Source organism: Euleptes europaea, chromosome 9, assembly GCF_029931775.1.
Source record: "Euleptes europaea isolate rEulEur1 chromosome 9, rEulEur1.hap1, whole genome shotgun sequence".
NCBI classification, from domain to species: domain Eukaryota; kingdom Metazoa; phylum Chordata; class Lepidosauria; order Squamata; family Sphaerodactylidae; genus Euleptes; species Euleptes europaea.
Genome location: NC_079320.1, coordinates 16,228,373 through 16,247,113, shown reverse-complemented (window position 1 = coordinate 16,247,113; position 18,741 = coordinate 16,228,373). Strand labels below are relative to the sequence as shown.

Genomic DNA, 18,741 nt, shown 5'->3' with positions numbered 1-18,741 from the left:
CACCCCTTACTTAGCAAGGACTTCTAAACATTATTGGAGAGTGGGGCAAAAATTCACCACACTGAGGAAAGAGCATCCTCTCTACTTGACCTTTAACGTGGAAGTTCTCTTCTACAGCCAGACCACACGTCATGTCTACCGCAGAGATTGTGTGGCAAATGTAACACATACTCCGGCTGTAATGGATAACTTTGCTTCCAGGTTATAGTTCAAGTAGATAGGATGTTCTTTCTTCTCCAAGAAGTGCTGTCCGCCCAGGGAGCTGGACACACCCGCTGTTAACTCTATTACCAAATGAAGTCAGCCAACACCAGTTTTCCATCATCCCGACCAAAGTTCATGCCAGTGAGGTTAAAATAGTAAATATGGGTGGATATAATTGGAGCAGAGCACATGAAGGCATCCCTCTAGAAACCTTGTTTGTTTCTTTGATTGATGTTGCCTCCCTGAGGGAACATTTTCTTCTCACAGATCAGTTTGTGCTTCATTGAGCAGATGGGAGGGTGGGGGAGAAGAAACAAACCTAATGCTGCACAACATTTTTAAATGAGGAAAGATTGGGAGAGCAATACAATCTCTTGTGGGCGAAAGTTCATAAGCATTTAAGGCCGCAGCCCTATGCACACTAAACTCAATGGGATTTATTTCTGAGTAGACCAGTTTAGGTTTGCATGTCCTTTGCCTTCGGTATACTTTTAGTTGTAAGTAGAAGAGGGAGTCGATCACTTTTACCCTCTGAAGGTGCAGTAATTTCTTCGAAATCTTTTTTCCAAGGACACTGTCCTATCCATTACATTTCTGTCTTACACATCAACCAAGGAGCCCAGGGCAGCCTATCTGGTTCTCCTCTAACACATTTTATCCTCACAACAACAACAACCCCCCCTTCAAGAAGCAACTGGCCCACCCATGGTCACCCAATAAGCTTCAGGGGTCAACATGATGTAGTTGTATGAATGTCAGCCTGGGATCTGGTTATTGGTACCAGGCTCTCTGGCAATTGGTAGGAGGGTTTGGGACGGAAACATGGGAGGATGCATTGTGAACTGCGCCGCGGCCTCCTGCCGGAGCAGGAGACCTGGCAGCCCTAGATCTGGGACACTCAGGTTCAAATCCCTACTCTACCATGGAATCTTGCTGGGTTACTTTGGGCCAGCCACTCTCTCAGTCTAAACTATCTCACAGGGTTGTTGCTGTGAGAATAAAATGGAGGAAGGGAGAATGGTGTTGTAAACTGCTTTGAGTCTTCGTTGGCGTTAAAAGAGATATAACTATCTAAATAAATATGTTCACATGGGGATTTGAATGTGTGTCTCCCAGGTCCTTGTTTGTGGCTGTGGCCAGATCGATACATTGAACTGGTTCTCGAGAGTGTTAACAAATATATTGGTGTTGATGAATACAACATCAGAAACCAAGTCTATATTATGCCATTGTAGAATGCCATAAGCCTCCTCCCCTCCCACATGGCGCAGAGTGGTAAGCTGCAGTACTGCAGTCCAAGCTCTGCTCACGACCTGAGTTCGATCCCAACGGAAGTCGGTTTCAGGTAGCCGGCTCAAGGTCGACTCAGCCTTCCATCCTTCCGAGGTCGGTCAAGGAGTACCCAGCTTGCTGGGGGTTAAGTGTAGACGACTGGGGAAGGCACTGGCAAACCACCCCGTAAACAAAAGTCTGCCTAGTAAACGTCAGGATGTGACGTCACCCCATGGGTCAGGAATGACCCGGTGCTTGCACAGGGAACCTTTACCTTTACCTTTTAGAATGCCATAACCCTGACCTGGATAGCCCCTAAGAGGCTGGCAACTAGTGGGAGACTTACCATGATGAAAACCCTCTATGATTTAATCATAGAGTTTTGGGCAAATGCTAGAGTGTCACCTGATACATTGATATCACTTCCAGGTTGTGCCAGAAGTGACATAATGATGTCGGCGCAATGCTGATCACCTGCCAATTTTTCCCATTATTGCCCCCCCCACACTGCCCAGCTTAGTGGCAACAGGCAGAGGTGGTGGGGTGTAGTGGCCTTGGCACAGCTGTGTAGTGCTGGAGAGACAAATTAAGCTTGACTTGGTGCTACATCCAGGCTCCTGGACTTTCCTGCTCATACCCAAGCATTTCCCAGTCCCTCTGCTTCCCATGCCATTAGTAGCATCTGTACTCAGGTTGACTGTCTACCTTATAGGTGCACTCTAGAATAGGGCATTCCCTTGAAAGGAATAGTATCTTTTAGGAATATTATTAGAGGTCAGTGAGTAGCAGAATACTCACATGATAGGGAAAAGGGCCTTCCTTTGGTGCCAGGAATTGGACTAACTGACCCATGCATCTGGTCTTGCCTTTGAGCTGTGACTATTCCCCATCTATAATCCAAGAGTAAAGCCTCGATCCACATTATGAAATTTAAATTCAGGCTTTCAAATCCAGGGAGAGGAGAATGCTCCAGTGAAGTAATAATTTAATTTACTTATTTTGGTGTTTGAAGTATAAAAGAACCATATTTTTTGGATAAGAAGTTGCAGCTCTGTGATAAAACATTGTACCACGATATGGTTAGGGTTACCTTTGAATCTGCTGCTTTCAGTCATCAGAAATTTGCCAGTGTATTATCAGTCCTTGGGGTTTGACTTGGGATACCAGCAATCTCTGCCTGTGGGTGGAGGGCATATTCAGCTAATTCCTTAGAATTCCATGACTGGGTTTAATATGATAATATATTGACCCCAAATATCTTTCTTCCCAAATATCTTTCTTCAGCAGATTCTGTTTTTTGTGCCACCAGTGTTTTTTTGGTGAGTTTGAGCAAACTTTAGGAAATACACTATAGTCACGACAGGGCCAGTCTTGTACTTTCTGGATTACAGTTTACAACTGGAGAGGGAAGATTTCCGTTTCCTAAATCTTCAACACTACCACACCTTATTTATTTTGGTAACCTGTCTATCTCCACTTGGGAGCCTGGACGGATTGCCGTTGAACAGACCCCTTTCAAAGCCTATGAATAGATCATTGCTCAATTGTCTTCATCTGAACAGGGCGCAGACTCTGGTTTTGATTGGCACAGAATTTGGATTGGCTAGACACAATGACTCAACTCAAAAATAACTTGAAAACATGGTTTATTTCAACTGCAGTTAATTTATGGAACCAGGATTTGGCTCATTGAAATCCTGAGCCAGACTGTTCTGTTTTTTGCATAGAGGTACTTGTATCCAGCTATTAAGCTCTGCTTTTGTATAGCTGCTTAGGGTGAGAGAGATTAATTCATGTGAGTAAAAGGGAGGGAGTATTCTTACTGTTTTCAACTCTGCTTATACCTTTTAATTAATGTATCTCATTATAGGAGGCCAGCTGCCAGCGGAACCTGCCAATCATTCTGAGCAGTTATGAAAGAGAAACGCCAACGCCTAGCCCCAGAAACAAGGTACTGAAAATCAGACTTCATATTAGTAGCTACAACTTCCATTATAGTCTTGACAGAATTTTGTTCTAATTCATCTCTCTGCGTATTCCCTCTACAAACACGATTCCTTCTCTCCAGATTAGGCACAGTGCTTTGAATAAGCCTTAGATTTGTGCAGGTGGGCAAAGAACGGGGAGCTGATGCTTCAAGATATTGTCTGGATTCGAACTTGTAGTAGAGCTTGAACTTGAGACCTCTTTGCCACCTCCAAGCTCAGTCCAAAGAAAGAGGCTACAGTAGGGTTGCCAGCTCCGGGTTGGGAAATACCTGGAGATTTTTGGGGCGGAGACTGAGGAGGGTAGGGTTTGGGGAGAGGAGAGACTTCCATGCCATAGAGTCCAATTGCCAAAACAGCCATTTCATCCAGGTGAACTGAACTCTATCAGCTGGAGATCAGTTGTAATAGCTGGAGATCGCCAGCTACTACCTGGAGGTTGGCAACCCTAGACTTTAGGCAGAGGTGACTATTCCTCACAACCAGTAAGCCATGTGGGTACTCCTAACCCCTTATCCATTTCAGGCGTTATGTATCTGGTCTCTCACAAATAAGTGTGTGCCACAAGACCTCATTAACAACTTCTTTATGCAGCCATTTTGAACATAACCTTGTACAAAGAGTGAGTACTCTGTCACCCCCTCTGGTCTACCAACAAATTGCACATCAGGCGTACTGATCAGTTTTAGCGAAGAAAAGGTACTCTGTTGTGTGTTCTGCAGGATCCCCCCCCAACCTTGCTTTGTCTTCATTGTCACCTTGATCCAACACAAGGATACATAGAACCGCCTTATACCGAGTCAGTCCATTGATCTATCAAGGTCAGGTGGTGTATATTCTGGCTGGCAGCAGCTCTTCAGGGTCTACATAAAGGCCTTTCATATCACCTGCTACCTAACTCTTTGATTTGGAAATGCTGGGGATTGAATCTGTGACTTTTGTGTGCAAGCTAGATGCACAGCCATTGGCCACGCCTCCTCACTGTCACACCCTTTGCTCTATCTTGCTTTTGCCATTCACTCCTCCCCTCAACCTGATAAGAAGAGAAGCTGACAGGGAGTGAACTGGCTATGGTTCAGTGGGCAAGCATCTGCTTTGTATGCAGAAGGTCCTAAATTCAATCCCAGGCATGTCCAGTGAAAAGGATCAGGCAGCAGGTGATGTGAAAGACCTCTGTCTGGAGAGTTGCTGACAGAGAAAATAAGACTGGTCTTGACAGACCAATGGTCTGATTCAGTGCCAGGCACCAGATGCATGCTACCTATGGCTGCCAAGTTAGTTCATGGCCAGTGAGATTAGACTTTATTTATTTGTTTGTTTGTTTATTTCATTACACTTTTACCCAGCCCTCCCCTACCCAAGGCCAGGCCCAAGGCGGCTCACAAATACAGAACAATAAAATCCATAAAAACCCTTAAAATGTCATTTAAATACATATAAAATAGCCCAAAATAATTCAATAAACATTCAATAAACAGGGAGTAATTGTCTCCTTGATGGCGCTAAAATCACATAAAAATGGTCTGCAGCATAATAGGTGGAACTGACCTCCCCCTAAATAGAGGGAAGGGCTCAACTGCGGGATGGGGAAAAGGACTAGACAGGCCAGTATTTTTAGGGAAACCGTTGCTGGCCTCAACCATAAGCCTGGCGGAATAGCTCCGTCCTACAGGCCCTACGGAGTTCTTGGAGGTCCCACAGGGCCCTGATCTCATTTGGGAGACTATTCCACCAGGCAGGTGGAATATGCCACAAAGTCATAGCCACCTCATCACCTCAACTCTGAAGAAACTACCATGGAGATTTTTTAATATAAAAAAGGGGGGAAAGGGTTAAGAAGAGAAGAAGAAGAAGAGTTGGTTTTTTATATGTCTACTTTCTCTACCACTTAAGGGAGACTCAAACCAGCTTACAATCACCTTCCCTCTCCCTCCCCACAACAGACACCCTGTGAGGGAGGTGAGGATGAGAGAGCTCTAAAAGAGCTGTGACTAGCCCAAGGTCACCCAGCTGGCTTTGTGTGAAGGAGTGGGGAAACAAATCCAGTTCACCTGATTAACCTCCTCCGAGGAGAGGGGAATCGAACCCAGTTCTCCAGATCAGACTCCACCGCTCCAAACCACCGCTCTTAACCACTACACCACGCTGGCCTACCCCTTCCCCAGCATTGGTCTTCAGGGTACCATTTCCACAACAGTAATGTTGTAAAAAGGATGCCAGAGAACAGCTGCACGTAACTGATCGTTGTATGTGGTTTATCCAAAGTCATTGTTCTAACAGCAGGCTTAAGATGCACGTCTCTGGGCCAAACTAAATGGGACTGTTTTTAAAGAGTTGGGCCCAGGCTCCCATTGCTGCTGTGTGGTTGCACACGTTGAGAATCTGGACCCAGATCTTTAAAAACGGCACTGTTTCGTTTGGTTCTCTCTTACCTTTTGTATGTGTGCGTGTATTGATTATGAGCTCAGTGAATGGCTTTGCTTGGGGCCAGAGTCATTATCCTTCGTTACTGCAAATCTGCAGGAACTTATCGGCTGGAATTCAGGAAAGCAGGACACAGGAGCTCAGAAATGGCCTAGATTCTCTAAAGCCCGGAAATTCTGCAGAGCTTTAGAAATGAAACCTTTTAGTTTCATTGGATCACCAGATGTTTTTCTTCCCCCCCAAACCAGTAGAGTTGAACTGTGCTCCTGGACTGAAGGGAAACATGTTCGGTTTTTGGATAAGCAGCCCAGTTTGTGCCTGTCTTTCTCTCTCCCCTCCCAGTTCAAGAATTAGCAGAGAGGCTAGCCCTGAAGAGCTTTGGTTTCTCTTATAACTAGGTCATGCCTCTCTCTATGGGTATGCTTTCATTAAGGATTGCTTTCTCAATAAATTGATAATTCGGGCACCTGTTCTTTTTGTAAGAGGGCTTGATAAACAAGAAAGGATCCTTTAAAACTGACCCCCAGTACTGTACTGTACACACACTCTTGGGAGGTTTTGGCATGTTCGCCCCACCCTTTGGTGAGTTGCCAGAGATTTCAGCCACTTTGGTACCAGGGTAACTTTTGTGATTAACTTTGACATTGGTCATTGCCTTAGTATGTATAGAACTGAAGCTGTAATTTGTTGTATTTGCGCCTGTCTTCATGTCATTTCCCAAGGGCACTGGATTGGAATGCATAAGGAGAGGCATGCCAAACCGGGAGTATATGTGACATATAGGTGTCTTATTCCCTGAACCTGCTGAACTTGGTATTAACACACATGACCCAGACTGCAGAGAGCATTGGCCTCTTGTGTTTGTGTTGCTGTCTTAAGGAACCACTCTTGAAATATTGCCCTTTTCCAACTCAGAGTTTGACGAGCTCCGGGTATACTGGCAGCGCTGTCATTTTAAGCTTTTGTGGCACCCACTAAACCAGTGGTTCCCAAAGTGGGCAGTACTACCCTCTGGGGGGTGGGATTACCTAGGAGGGCACTAAGAGGCAAGATGGCAGCAGGGGGGCGCTAGAGGTGGGCCCCTTCAACTGTGTTGTTCGCTAATTTACAACCGACCAAGCTATGGCACCATGCTGGCAAATTTGGGGGAAACTATCAGAATTTTCTTCCAGACTTTGAAGAGCTGTTACCACTGGGTCAAGTTCATCAGTTTTGTTGAATACATTTCAACTAAAAAGTTTTAATTTGATTTTGAGTAGATGTGCAATTAATTGTTACTGTTTTGTTATTATCTTCTTTAATGAGTCATAAAAACCCCTATTTTGAATAATGCTTTTTATAGGATAGGGTAGGGGGCACTGGGGTTGAATTTGTGCAGCCAAGGGCGGGGTGGCTTGAAAAGTTTGGGAACCACTGCACTACACTGAATTTTTCAGCAACATTCTTTGCACATATTGGAAGTGGGGACTCCTATATATTGTCATTTCTCTCCTCCTTTCCCCATCTCCTAGCTCCTTTTCACCTCATTTTCAGTCTCCTAAACATTATATTTTAAAGGTGCCTTTCTAAATAATCAAGAATTACACTGAGGCATTTGATCAACTATTGGTTTTCATGCTTTCAGTGGAACGGCTTCCACTGTTTATTCTTCTCAGCAGGTCAAGGATGCAGCCTCCTACTTGCCTCATCCTGTAGCCTGTGGGTCAGTAAAGCATTCAACCTAGTATGTAGGACGTATGGTCCTGGCTTGAAGAACTCTCCCCACCCCCACACACCTTTTAAAAATTCAGCCTGATGAAGAAGGTGGGAACCAACTGCCAACCACAAGCCCTTTTTGGCAAGGGTCTTCTTCCAGGAACCTCGGAGTGGTTTACATGATTCTCCCTTCCCCTATTAAACCTCCCCACAAACCTGAGAGAGAGTGACTGGTCCAAGATTACCCAGCTTCATGGCTGAGAAAGGATTTGAACCTGGGGCTCTCGGATTCTCGTCCCAACACTAACCTTTAAACCACTCTGACTATATGGTCATTTATGCATGGGAGTTTTACCTGAGGTTCGTTGCTCGCTGGACCACACTTTCCTGTTGGGAGTCTTTGCACCAGCAGTCTCCAAGCTTGAATCAGGAAGTATTTGAATCCCTGCCCCTTGAAATGCTGCTCCGTAATTGGCTGTAGTGAGAGAAAAATTCCCTCCCCTCCCAAACCCAATTGTCGCATAAAAAAGCATTTTAAGAACATAAAACAAAAAATGGAGCAACCTGAAAAGAAGGGGGGGGGAGAAATCCAAACCTCGGTTTTAATAAACCTGCTCAGAAAAAGCTCTCAGAAAGCAGGAAGTGTTTGAATCCCCGCCTCTGGACATGCTGCTTTGTAATTGGCTTTGAGCAAAACTAAGCTTGTGTGTCCTGCACTTTGCCTTATGCACAGAAATTTCACCCGGACTGAGCTCAGGGGAAAGGAAAGAATTGGGTTAACAGAGAAACATGAAGATCCAGGATTTGTGAGGGCTGGCAGCGAGGTCATCTCTAATAGAGGGAAAACTTATGCATAACTCCCAAGGAACAACCAAGACAGACTGGGGGTGAATGTGAGTGAAAGTACCCATGCATAAATGACTTAAGTCTAGTATCTTAAGACTGTGTGTCTGGCTAAGCTCAGAGTATGTTTATAGCTAAAAAAAGATTGGCTTTAAACACTACTGATACCAAATTTAGATTTTGTTTTTGATCTGCCCAGAACAGGAAATGCTTTTTATTTCAAAACCCACTGTGAAATATCAGTGTCTGCAATTGAGTAATTTACCTCTCTCAATCTGTACCTTCAGTGGAATTTCATTTTCGGGAAATGGTTTTTGGCGTGCTGGGAAGGATGACATATCTCCGTTCCCCAGCTGAGTCTTCCATTCATTTGGGGTGACGAAGAAGCTAAGTACGTCAATCCCACTGCTCAAAAGCATGAGCCGCCGGCCCCACTCTGAATTGTGGAAGGCACAATCAATCTGTTGGAAATTCCTTTTCCCTCCTTGGGTTGTGTATGTGTTTTAAAACTCCAGACTTTGTGTGATGTTCATTGTGCAGAGCTGGAGGACTAAGAAGGGATTTTGGAGGGTTCACACAGACTTATACCTGGGGCAGGGTGAGGGAGGAGGAACAATTGCTGAAATAAACATTTCGTTTACACCAGTAGGTATCTCTGATATGCCCAGCATGCATTATATTTTACTGGCTTCTTATGCATTAAAACAAAGGCAAAACAATTCACAAGTTACTAAATTTCATTGTCTTTTTATTTATCATGTTATTATTTGTTCAAACGCCGTTAAGTTTCTCATACTGCTTTCACCATAGCAGTCCTTTCTCAAGCAGTGAATTATTTGATGATATGCAAACCATGAAATGTTTGTGTTTTCATTTTGAAGTTCTTGTAACATTTTTGTTGCCATTTCTTGCCAACAAACCTTGATAGGTAACAAAATCATTACTTTTCCTAGTAGCAAAGTCCAGATACTCTTCCATAGGTGACATTAGTATTGGAGGGGAAGGACTAAGAATTGTTTTTAGTGAGTCCCATATCTTCACATGATGTTCCCTAATGTTACCATCGTATCCTTTAGGGTCTGTGGTCTTAATGCCCTTCTTTTTCCATAGAAGGGAATGAAATCCTTGGTTCATACCAGCTTTTTCAAGTCTAATCTTCCTGTCTTCAGGGTGGATTATCCATTTTGTTAATGCTGCTAAGGAGGCTGGCTGATAGTAGAGTTTAAGATTTGGTAAATTCCCTTGTCTTTTTGAACCCCATTTTACATTTAGAAAGCTGAACCTTCAGGAAATGTTGTTGTGCGTTCTTTGTTTCTCTAAAAGCATCAGCACTAATAAATAATAAAATAAATAACCACCTTCTGTTGAACTTGGAAACAGACTGGGAGCCTGCTGGACTAGGATGTGGGAAGCTCAGTTACTCTGCCATGGAAGCTTGTTGGGTAACCTTGGGCCAGTAACACACTCTCAACTTCCAATTACAAATATCTTCCCTTTTAAGGAGACAGCCTGACCGACCCCACTAGGGGTATGTATTTGGCTTTTGCCAAACTGGAAAAAAAGCTGGGAAATGCCTTTTCAGCTCTTTTTGGCTGTTTTACAGCTGGGGGAAAAGGCCCTTTAACAGTCAAAAAAGCCAAAGCCGAAAAAAATGGGCTTTTCTGGGATTGCCGCGGCTTCTATTAAAGGGCACCTACAGAAGCAAAAAAAATGCTTCTGCCCATTTGCTAAGCATTTAAAATTTAAATGCCTCCATTATAGTCTATGGGGATTCTTTCCATAGCACTGGGGGGCTGTTTTTTAATGTAGAGGTACCAAATCTGCATCGTATTTGCTGGTATCTCTCCTTACAAGAACCCCTGAGTTTGGTAAAGATTGGGTCAGGGGGTCCAATTTTATTGACCCCATTTTTCCATCCAATTTTTACCAAACTTAGAAGTTCTTATAAGGAGAGTCAACCATTGGCCATGCTGCAAATTTGGTGCCTCTATCTTAAAAAACACCCCCTCCCCAGAGCCCTGCAAATATTCCCCATAGGATATAATGGAACTAAAAATTTTCAGAATTCCCCCCCCCAAAAAAAACATGCCAAAAAAACCCGTACCAGTATGGGGATACAGTTTTTTTTAAATCCTGAAACTATTCAGGTGTAATATACCCAAATCCAAAAAACCCCACAGAAACCGATGTAACAACATTTCGTATAAAGAAAAGTTTTGACCATGTGATCTAGTAATGTTTAAGACAACTGCCTTTATATGCTTTTCTCGTATGGCTCTCTAAGTGTGGCCTTTTCAGAATCATTTCTTACAAGGGTGAGAAATTTGTCCACTGCAGTTTAACTTTATTTGTCTGTTGTATGACACAGATAAATTTTGAACACATATGGTCGTACAGTACGTGGTTTGTGCTGCTAGGACTTGTTCTCCTTCTACCCAAAATGAGATGAATTGCAAAGCTGATTTGAGTGAATCATTGTTTGATTTTTACCTAACAATGTTTATATTGTACATATCATACAGGGCAGAAACAGTCCTGGCCCTCTAGCCCAGTTCTCCTTATTGCTCTGCTCCAGTGTGGTGTAATGAATGGTTAAGAGCAGTGGTTTGGAGCGGTGGACTCTGATCTGGAAAACCGGGTTTGATTCCCCACTCCTCCATATGAGTGGCAGAGGCTAATCTGGTGAATTGGGTTGGTTTCCCCACTCCTACACATGAAGCCAGCTGGGTGACCTTGGGCTAATCACAGCTCTCTTAGAGCTCTCTCAGCCCCACCTACCTCACAGGGTGTCTGTTGTGGGGAGGGGAAGGGAAGGTGATTGTAAGCCGGTTTGAGTCTCCCTTAAGTGGTGGAGAAAGTCAGCATATAAAAACCCAACTGTTCTCTTCTTCTCTAAGTTAGAATGGCTGCTTCTGGGGAAGGCTTGATCTTTCTCTGCTGCCACTGATGAGAACCAGAATAGCTGATGTCATCAGTGTGGGAAGAAAACAAATTTTTATCAATTTATTAAGGAGAAAATAAAAGGGCCACACCAGTCACTAAGAGATGAAAAAAATATAATGCCAAGGCCAATCGTGCAAGTAAAGTAAAAAAAAAAAATACTGATCTTGTATCTTGTTGAAGGAATATTGAAAGACGAACAGATTCCCCTGAAGAAGCCTGTTAATGAAACTGGTAGGGAATTTTTAGCTGAGCAATAAAATATATATTTTTACTTTACTTGCACCATCTGTCTTGGCCTTATTTTTTATCTGTTAGTATATTAAAATATTTATATCCCACCTTTTCCCATGACTCAGAGTTCTGTACAATTCTTATTTAAAACCTCCAGTGACAATAAACACCCCCCCCCAATTAATGAAACCCAATCAAATGGAAATCCATCAAGCCCCCGATGTTGTAATTTGTATATTGCTAGCTTCCTTGAAACCCTAAATAATGGGAAGGCAGGATGTATATCTCTGGAATGAACAAAAATATTGTAAAGCACTGTGGCTATGTATGATAAACTGGCAGTGATTATCACTGTTCCTACTGAGGTGAGATTGTGAGGACTGCCCCATACCTTTTGAACAGAACAAACAGCTTGAATTGCATCCATCCAATAAAACTTAACTTTTGTTTTGCTGATAATGAGAGCATCCTCTTTCCCTATTGCCACAATATATTATTAAAGAATCTGGTTTAGAGGAAGAATGTGCAAGATTATGACGCCGTCAATGTACTCTCAGGTGTCTGCCCTTATTCAACTTTTTCCGGAACTTTGTTATAACACTCAGAATATGTCTCCTGCAGCACTTAAAATCAAGCTGATTGGATCCTCGAGCAGAGTGCCACTTTCCCCTGTATACACCTTACGTCACCCTCCCTTTGTCGGTACAAAGTGTCACCTTTAACTTCTAGTGCTTACAATCTACCAATAATTCTTCCCGTGGGACCTCTGTCACAATTTTGGATTTGAGAGCCAGGCTCAAACTAGACTTAGAAGATCTGTGAATTATCTACATTTTTAAGCAGCAGCCCAGGGAAATTTGATTTGGGAGTCACAGCATGGGAGGGTTAACTTCTACCAGTGCTATTTTGTCAGCATCCAGTAGCCTATATAGCTATTGTTTTCCCCACTGGGGAATCATAACAGCAAGCTATAAGTTACCTGTGGGTGAAATGGCAGCTTCGTGATGCTCTTTGAGTTCAGGAATATGGTGTGGGTGTGGGGAGTGAAAACAGTTAACCTCAGCTTCCATCCAAATCTGAGCCCCCATGTTTGCTATTGAGCAACAAAAAACATGCTTGAGATCCATTCAGTGTCTCATAGAGGGGCCACAAACATGGCTCAGTGGCAGAGTACCTGCTTTGCATACAGAAGGTCCCAGGTTCAATCCCTGGCATCTCCAGCTCAAAACATCAGGTAGCAGGTAATGTGAAAGACTTCTGCTGCATATCCACAGCTATCCTGAGTAGACAATACTACCTTGATAGATCAGTGGTCTGACTCAATATAAGGCAGCTTCATGTGCTCAATAAAGAGGTTGTGAGTATTCTGGAGTGGGAAAGCGCTGGGAGCATGAATTTTGGTATTGGGCAACAATAGGGGAGTTTGAGGGCTTCCCCCTCCAAAAGCAAATTTCTGGCCTTTATGGGTCCAAAGATATATTTCAGAGTTTGTGGCCAGAGTCTAATGAAACTTCGGATACCAGAGAGGTAGCTGAATAAAATTTCTTCACACAACGCATAGTTAAATTATGGAACTCCCTGTCCCAGGATGTGGTGATGGCTGTCAACTTGGAAGGCTTTAAGAGGGGAGTGGACATGTTCATGGAGGAGAGGGGTATTCATGGCTACTAGTAAAAATGGATACTAGTCATGATGCATACCTATTATCTCCAGGATCAGAAGAGTAGGCCTATTATATTAGGTGATTTATAATACAGGCAGGACAATGCTGCTGCAGTCATCTTGTTTGTGGGCTTCCTAGAGGCACCTAGTTGGCCACTGTGTAAACAGACTGCTGGGCTTGATGGACCTTGGTCTGATTTAGCATGGCCCTTCTTATGTTCCAGTGCCCAGGGGGCATCACGTGGCTTGGAACACCCACCCACCCCAAAAACTTGCAGAAGCTAAAATACCTACATCCTATAAATTGAACAAATGTCTTTATCTAAAAACTTTAATCTCTTGCCTTTCTTCCACAAGGTCTTCCTTCAATATGACATCATTTAGGAGCATATAGGAATTTAAAAGAAATCCAATATTAATGGTGAACTTAGAAAATCAATTTAAGAAAAGAGGTGATACGATAACCATCTTCAAGTACTTGAAGGACTGTCATATAGAGGAGGGTGCCGAGTTGTTTTCTGTTGCCCCAGAAGGTCGGAGCAGAACCAACGGGTTGAAATTAAATCAAAAGAGTTTCGGTCTAGACATTAGGAAGAATTATCTAACATTTAGAGCAGTTCCTCAGTGGAACAGGCTTCCTCGGGAGGTGGTAAGCTCTCCTTCCCTGGAGGTTTTTAAGCAGCGGCTAGATGGCCATCTGTCAGCAATGCTAATTCTGTGACCTTAAGCAGATAATGAGAGGGAGGGCATCTTGGCCATCTTCTGGACATGGAGTAGGGGTCACTGGGGTGTGGGGGGAGCTAGTTGTGAATTTCCTGCATTGTGCAGGGGGTTGGACTAGATGACCCTGGTGGTCCCTTCCAATTCTATGTTTCTATGCGTCTATGAAAAATCACAGAAAACAGTTAACTAGCAGAAGCAACAGAGAAACATAAGCTTGTGAGCTGAAAGCTGATGAAAATAGTGTAGGGTTCACTGAGCTTCTATGAGTGAACACCTAATAAATATTTGGGGTGGGGGTTGGGTATCTTTAGTCCAGTCCTTGGTCCCTCACTTTTGAAGGAGGGGACATCTAGTGCAAAGTCTCTCAAGCACTTCCAGAGTGATGGGGGGGGGGGGGTCTCATATGGCAGAATGAGGTTCTTGGCCTCTGGTGCTCCTGAGTTGTTTATTGCTCAAAACCAGGTATGTGTACCTGGAAGCAAACTGGAAGTCAGCCAGACAGATAAATCTAGTATGACAAATCCTTGTTAACAACCTGGCCACTGTGTTCTTGACCAGGTCAAGTTTTGGAATGCTTTCCAGAGACAAATTACAGTAATCCAGTAAAATTACTATCTAACAAATTACAGTAATCCAGTCTGGACATCAGTAGAGGATGTGAATTGCCATAGGAAAGTCATCTATGGGTCACAGAGGCAAACAGGTTTGAATGGTACTTTGTATTGTTATGAGAATGCAGCTGTTTTGGAGCAGAACTACATGTGTATAGGCATTATTTTGGAAGCCAGTCTGAATTTTGCCTCTGTTGCTGTGCTAGGAGAATTTATGAAAGATTCAGCAGAAAGATCAGGGACTGGCAGAGATTATTTACATTATGAACATTAATGTTTGCCTAAACAAAACTGAAGCTGGGTATTTTATTACATTGTGGAGGATGATAACAGAGGGCCTTTTATTGCAGGCAGTAAAGCTTTCAGGAAAACAATCTGCCTTTTCTCCCTTTCAGTCTCAGAGGTCCTCAAACTTTCACATATTAACCATTCTAGGGTAGGTTTGTTTGTGTTTTTGGCCATTGCCGCACAGAGGTGTTTTTTCCCCCAAGTCAGTAAAATTTATTTGTTTTAAGTCATTGTAAAACTGTTCCTCACGAGTATATATACGCAAAGTTCAGTGAGACTGACCAAACGTTCTTACGTTCCAAATTAGCAAATTTATTTTCAGCCATTACATTTACTGTATAGGCAGAATTGCAGCAGTCTCTAAAAATGTGAATATCAAACATATTATGATGAATTTAAATTAGATGATCCCCTCTGCAGGGAGCATCTTTAGACTGAACATACTTGATTCTGATTTTCCTAGTTGCTACAGCAAAAAGGACTGTCTTTGTCATATTTTTAATCAAAATCAGACATAGGTAGGGTTGCCAGGTCCAGGTTGGGAAATACCTGGAGATTTTGGGGGACTAGCCTGAGGAGGACAGGGTTTGGAGAGGGGAGGGACTTCAATGTGATAGTGTTCAATTGCCAAAGCAGCCATTTTCTCCAGGTGAACTGATCTCTGTCGGCTGGAGATCAGTTGTAATAGCAGGAGATCGCTAGCCACCCTAGTAGGATTGCCAACTCTGGGTTGGGAAATTCCTGAAGATTTGTGGGTTGAGCCTAGGGAGGACAGGGTTTGGTGAGGGTAAGGACCTCAGCAGAGTATAATGCCATAGAGTCCACCCTCCAAACGCAGCCATTTTCTCCAGGGGAACTGATCTCTGTTGTCTGGAGATTAGTTGTAATTCTGGGAGATCTCCAGGCCCCATCTGGAGGCTGGCAACCATAGGCAACAGGAGCTAGTTAATCCTAAGCAGCTCTACTCTCATGTTAATAATTGGGGCTTACTCCTAGGAAAGTGTCCTTAGGAGAGCATGCAGAGCTGTTCAAAATCCATTTGACCATTGACTCCTAAGTGAGTCTAATTTTTGAATTGCAGGTTAGCCGTGGTAAATATTAAAAATGTCTATGCATTGATCTACGAAGGACTTTTGTTTTCCAAAAGCCCAACAGTTTCTTCCTTTTGAAATGTCAGCTTCATGTCTGTGTTTGCCCTTCCTGCTCTTCTCAAGGGTGCCGGGAAGGCCTGTGTCACTTTAGCTGAAGTTTCAAGGTTAGTAACTTTCCAGATAGCTGAAGCAAATATAAAATGAAAACTAGATGAACGTGATTTACTCCTGCTCAAGGACACCCCATGACATTTTAATACCCGAGGCCAAAAATCTAAATGGTGCCCCCTGTGTGGTAAACAACATAATGAATTAAATAACCAACAACTTGCTAGCTTTAGTGATATTCAGAATTTACTGCATGAGGTAGAAGTACAGTTGCAATTCTACCTGGTAGCCTGATTCAAAAGAAATCTCACCCCCACCCAGTTAATGAGTAATCAACATATGAACCTGCGGTGGAGCGGTGAAGTCTGATCTGGAGAGCCGGGTTTGATTCCCGACTCCTCCACATGAGCAGCAGAGGCTAATCTGGTGAACTGGATTGGTTTCCCCACTCCTATACATGAAGCCAGCCAGGTGGCCTTGGGCTAGTCACACTCTCTCAGCCCCACCTACCTCACAGGGTGTCTGTTGTGGGGAGGGGAAGGGAAGGTGATTGTAAGCCAGTTTGAGTCTCCCTTGAGTGGTAGAGAAAGTTGGCATATAAAAACCAACTCTTCTTCTTCTTCTTCTTCTTAGACAGAGTCGGACGCTTGGTTCTGTCAGAATCAATATAATCAGTTCTGACAAGAAGTGCCTCTCCAGGGTCTCAGGCAGAAAGAGATCTTTCTCCACATGAGCTCCCTGAGATCCTTGAGTTGGAGATGCCAGGGCTTGAAACCTTTAAAGCCCTCTACTACTGAGCCATAGCCCTTGTCAGACATTAAGCAACTGGCAAACGTCGTCAATACTGGATGTAACTTTTGTTACCGCATTTTGTCCATGCCATCTTCCGCTTGGCTGAGGCCTGCATTTTGCCTTAAAGGCAGAGAGACACGTCTCTGACCAGCAGAGAACAAAAGAGAGAGATCGAATGGTGGGAAGAGGAACCAGGGCCAATTGCATAATGCTATCAGGGTATGAAAAGACTGCCTCTGAATGATCCGGGAAGAGAAAGGCCTCACCTAGAATTAGCACTCAGATCATGAACCAAGGCATCCCCCAATCTCATCGGCCAGCCTTTTGTCATGACAGGCTCGGGTCTTTTATGCATGGGTACTTTCACTCACGTTCGCCCCCAGTCTGAATCAGTTGTTCCTTGGAGTTATGCATGAGTTTTCCCTCCATTAGAGATGACCTCGCTGCCAGCCTTCGCAATGTCCAGGTCTTCCCATTCCTCTGTTAACCCGACTCTTCCATCTCCCCTGAGCAAAGCCCAGGTGAAATCTCCGTGCATAAGGGGCACGCAAGCTTGGTTTCTCTCACAGCCAGTTACAAAGCAGCATGTCCAGAGGCAGGGACTGAAATACTTCCTTCTTCCTCGGAGCTCTTTCTGAGTAGAAGACAACAAATAATGGCATCCTATCAAAACAAATGACATCAAATAACGGCATCCTATCAAAATAAGCTCATCTGTGCTGGAGAGAGAGAGACATTATTTAACTCTTTCAGTCCTAGGTTATTATGGGTTGGATTCCATAGAGCTGTTCTGCCTAAGACGGTGCCTTTCTCGAGAGCAAGGCCTTTTCCCTTGGCGTAAGAGACCCTCTAGCAAAAGACGCACTGCTGTTAGCAGAACAGACCTGTGGGATCCAACCCCATGATTCTTCCTCTTAACTATGTTCCGGTTCCTCATTTCGATGTAGACGTATTCAATTCGGAGAAGCTATTCATAAAATGTTCCTGATTGAAGATTTTTGTTGTCCAATGTGGCTAGGTGAGTGGTAAAAACATGAGTTACCCATACAGTTTTCTCAGCATAACCGTTACTCTTTTCTCAGAATCATAAGTGAATTGTCTTTTTAAAATACTGAATAACTGAAGGCGTACAAAGGCATCACATGAGGAATCTGGTCCTGTGCCTCAAATGACATCTTCTGGGCATAGAGTGGGGTCACTGGGGGTTGGGGTGGGAGGCAGTGGTGAATATCCTGCAGTGTGCAGGGGGTTGGACTAGATGACCCTGATGGTCCCTTCCAACTCTCTGATTCTATGACATGTCAAGCCTTTTGTCTCTGAGTAGCCCACAGAATGCTGTTATTTAGGCTGGCTTCAGAGTCTGTGGGCTGCTCGAGGCAGATTCCTGCTCAGCCCCCTCTGTAGAAGCCTGCACTGCTTTGGATATGCTGTTCTAGACCTCTGGAGACCGGGAACATGACAGGATCTCTTACAGACACTGAGAACAGACAGAGTTGTCTGTTGTCTGAATAACTGTTGTCCTCTAGAAGAGAACTTGCTTGCTCATAACACAAGAACTGCCTTTCTGGATCGTACCAACAGTTAAATAGCCAAATGACCTGGGAAGCTCACCATCCCTGAACTCACTGTCTCTCTGTGTGTGTAAAGTGCCATCAAGTCGCAGCCGACTTATGGCGACTCCTTTTGGGGTTTTCATGGCAAGAGACTAACAGAGGTGGTTTGTCAGTGCCTTCCTCTGCACAGCAACCCTGATATTCTTTGGTGGTCTCCCATCCAAATACTAACCAGGGCTGACCCTGCTTAGCTTCTGAGATCTGACGAGATCAGGCTAGCCAAGTCTCTAAATACCAGCAATATTCAGAGGTATAC

At 43.8% G+C, this 18,741-nt stretch overlaps 1 protein-coding gene across 1 annotated transcript in view; it reads left to right on the top strand.

The window, feature by feature from the left end:
- Positions 1-18,741, top strand: part of FAM13A (family with sequence similarity 13 member A) — a 174,930-nt gene that overhangs the window by 34,944 nt on the left and 121,245 nt on the right. The window contains 1 exon segment of the mRNA XM_056855228.1: positions 3,347-3,427. Coding sequence (XP_056711206.1) covers positions 3,347-3,427 — 81 coding nt within the window.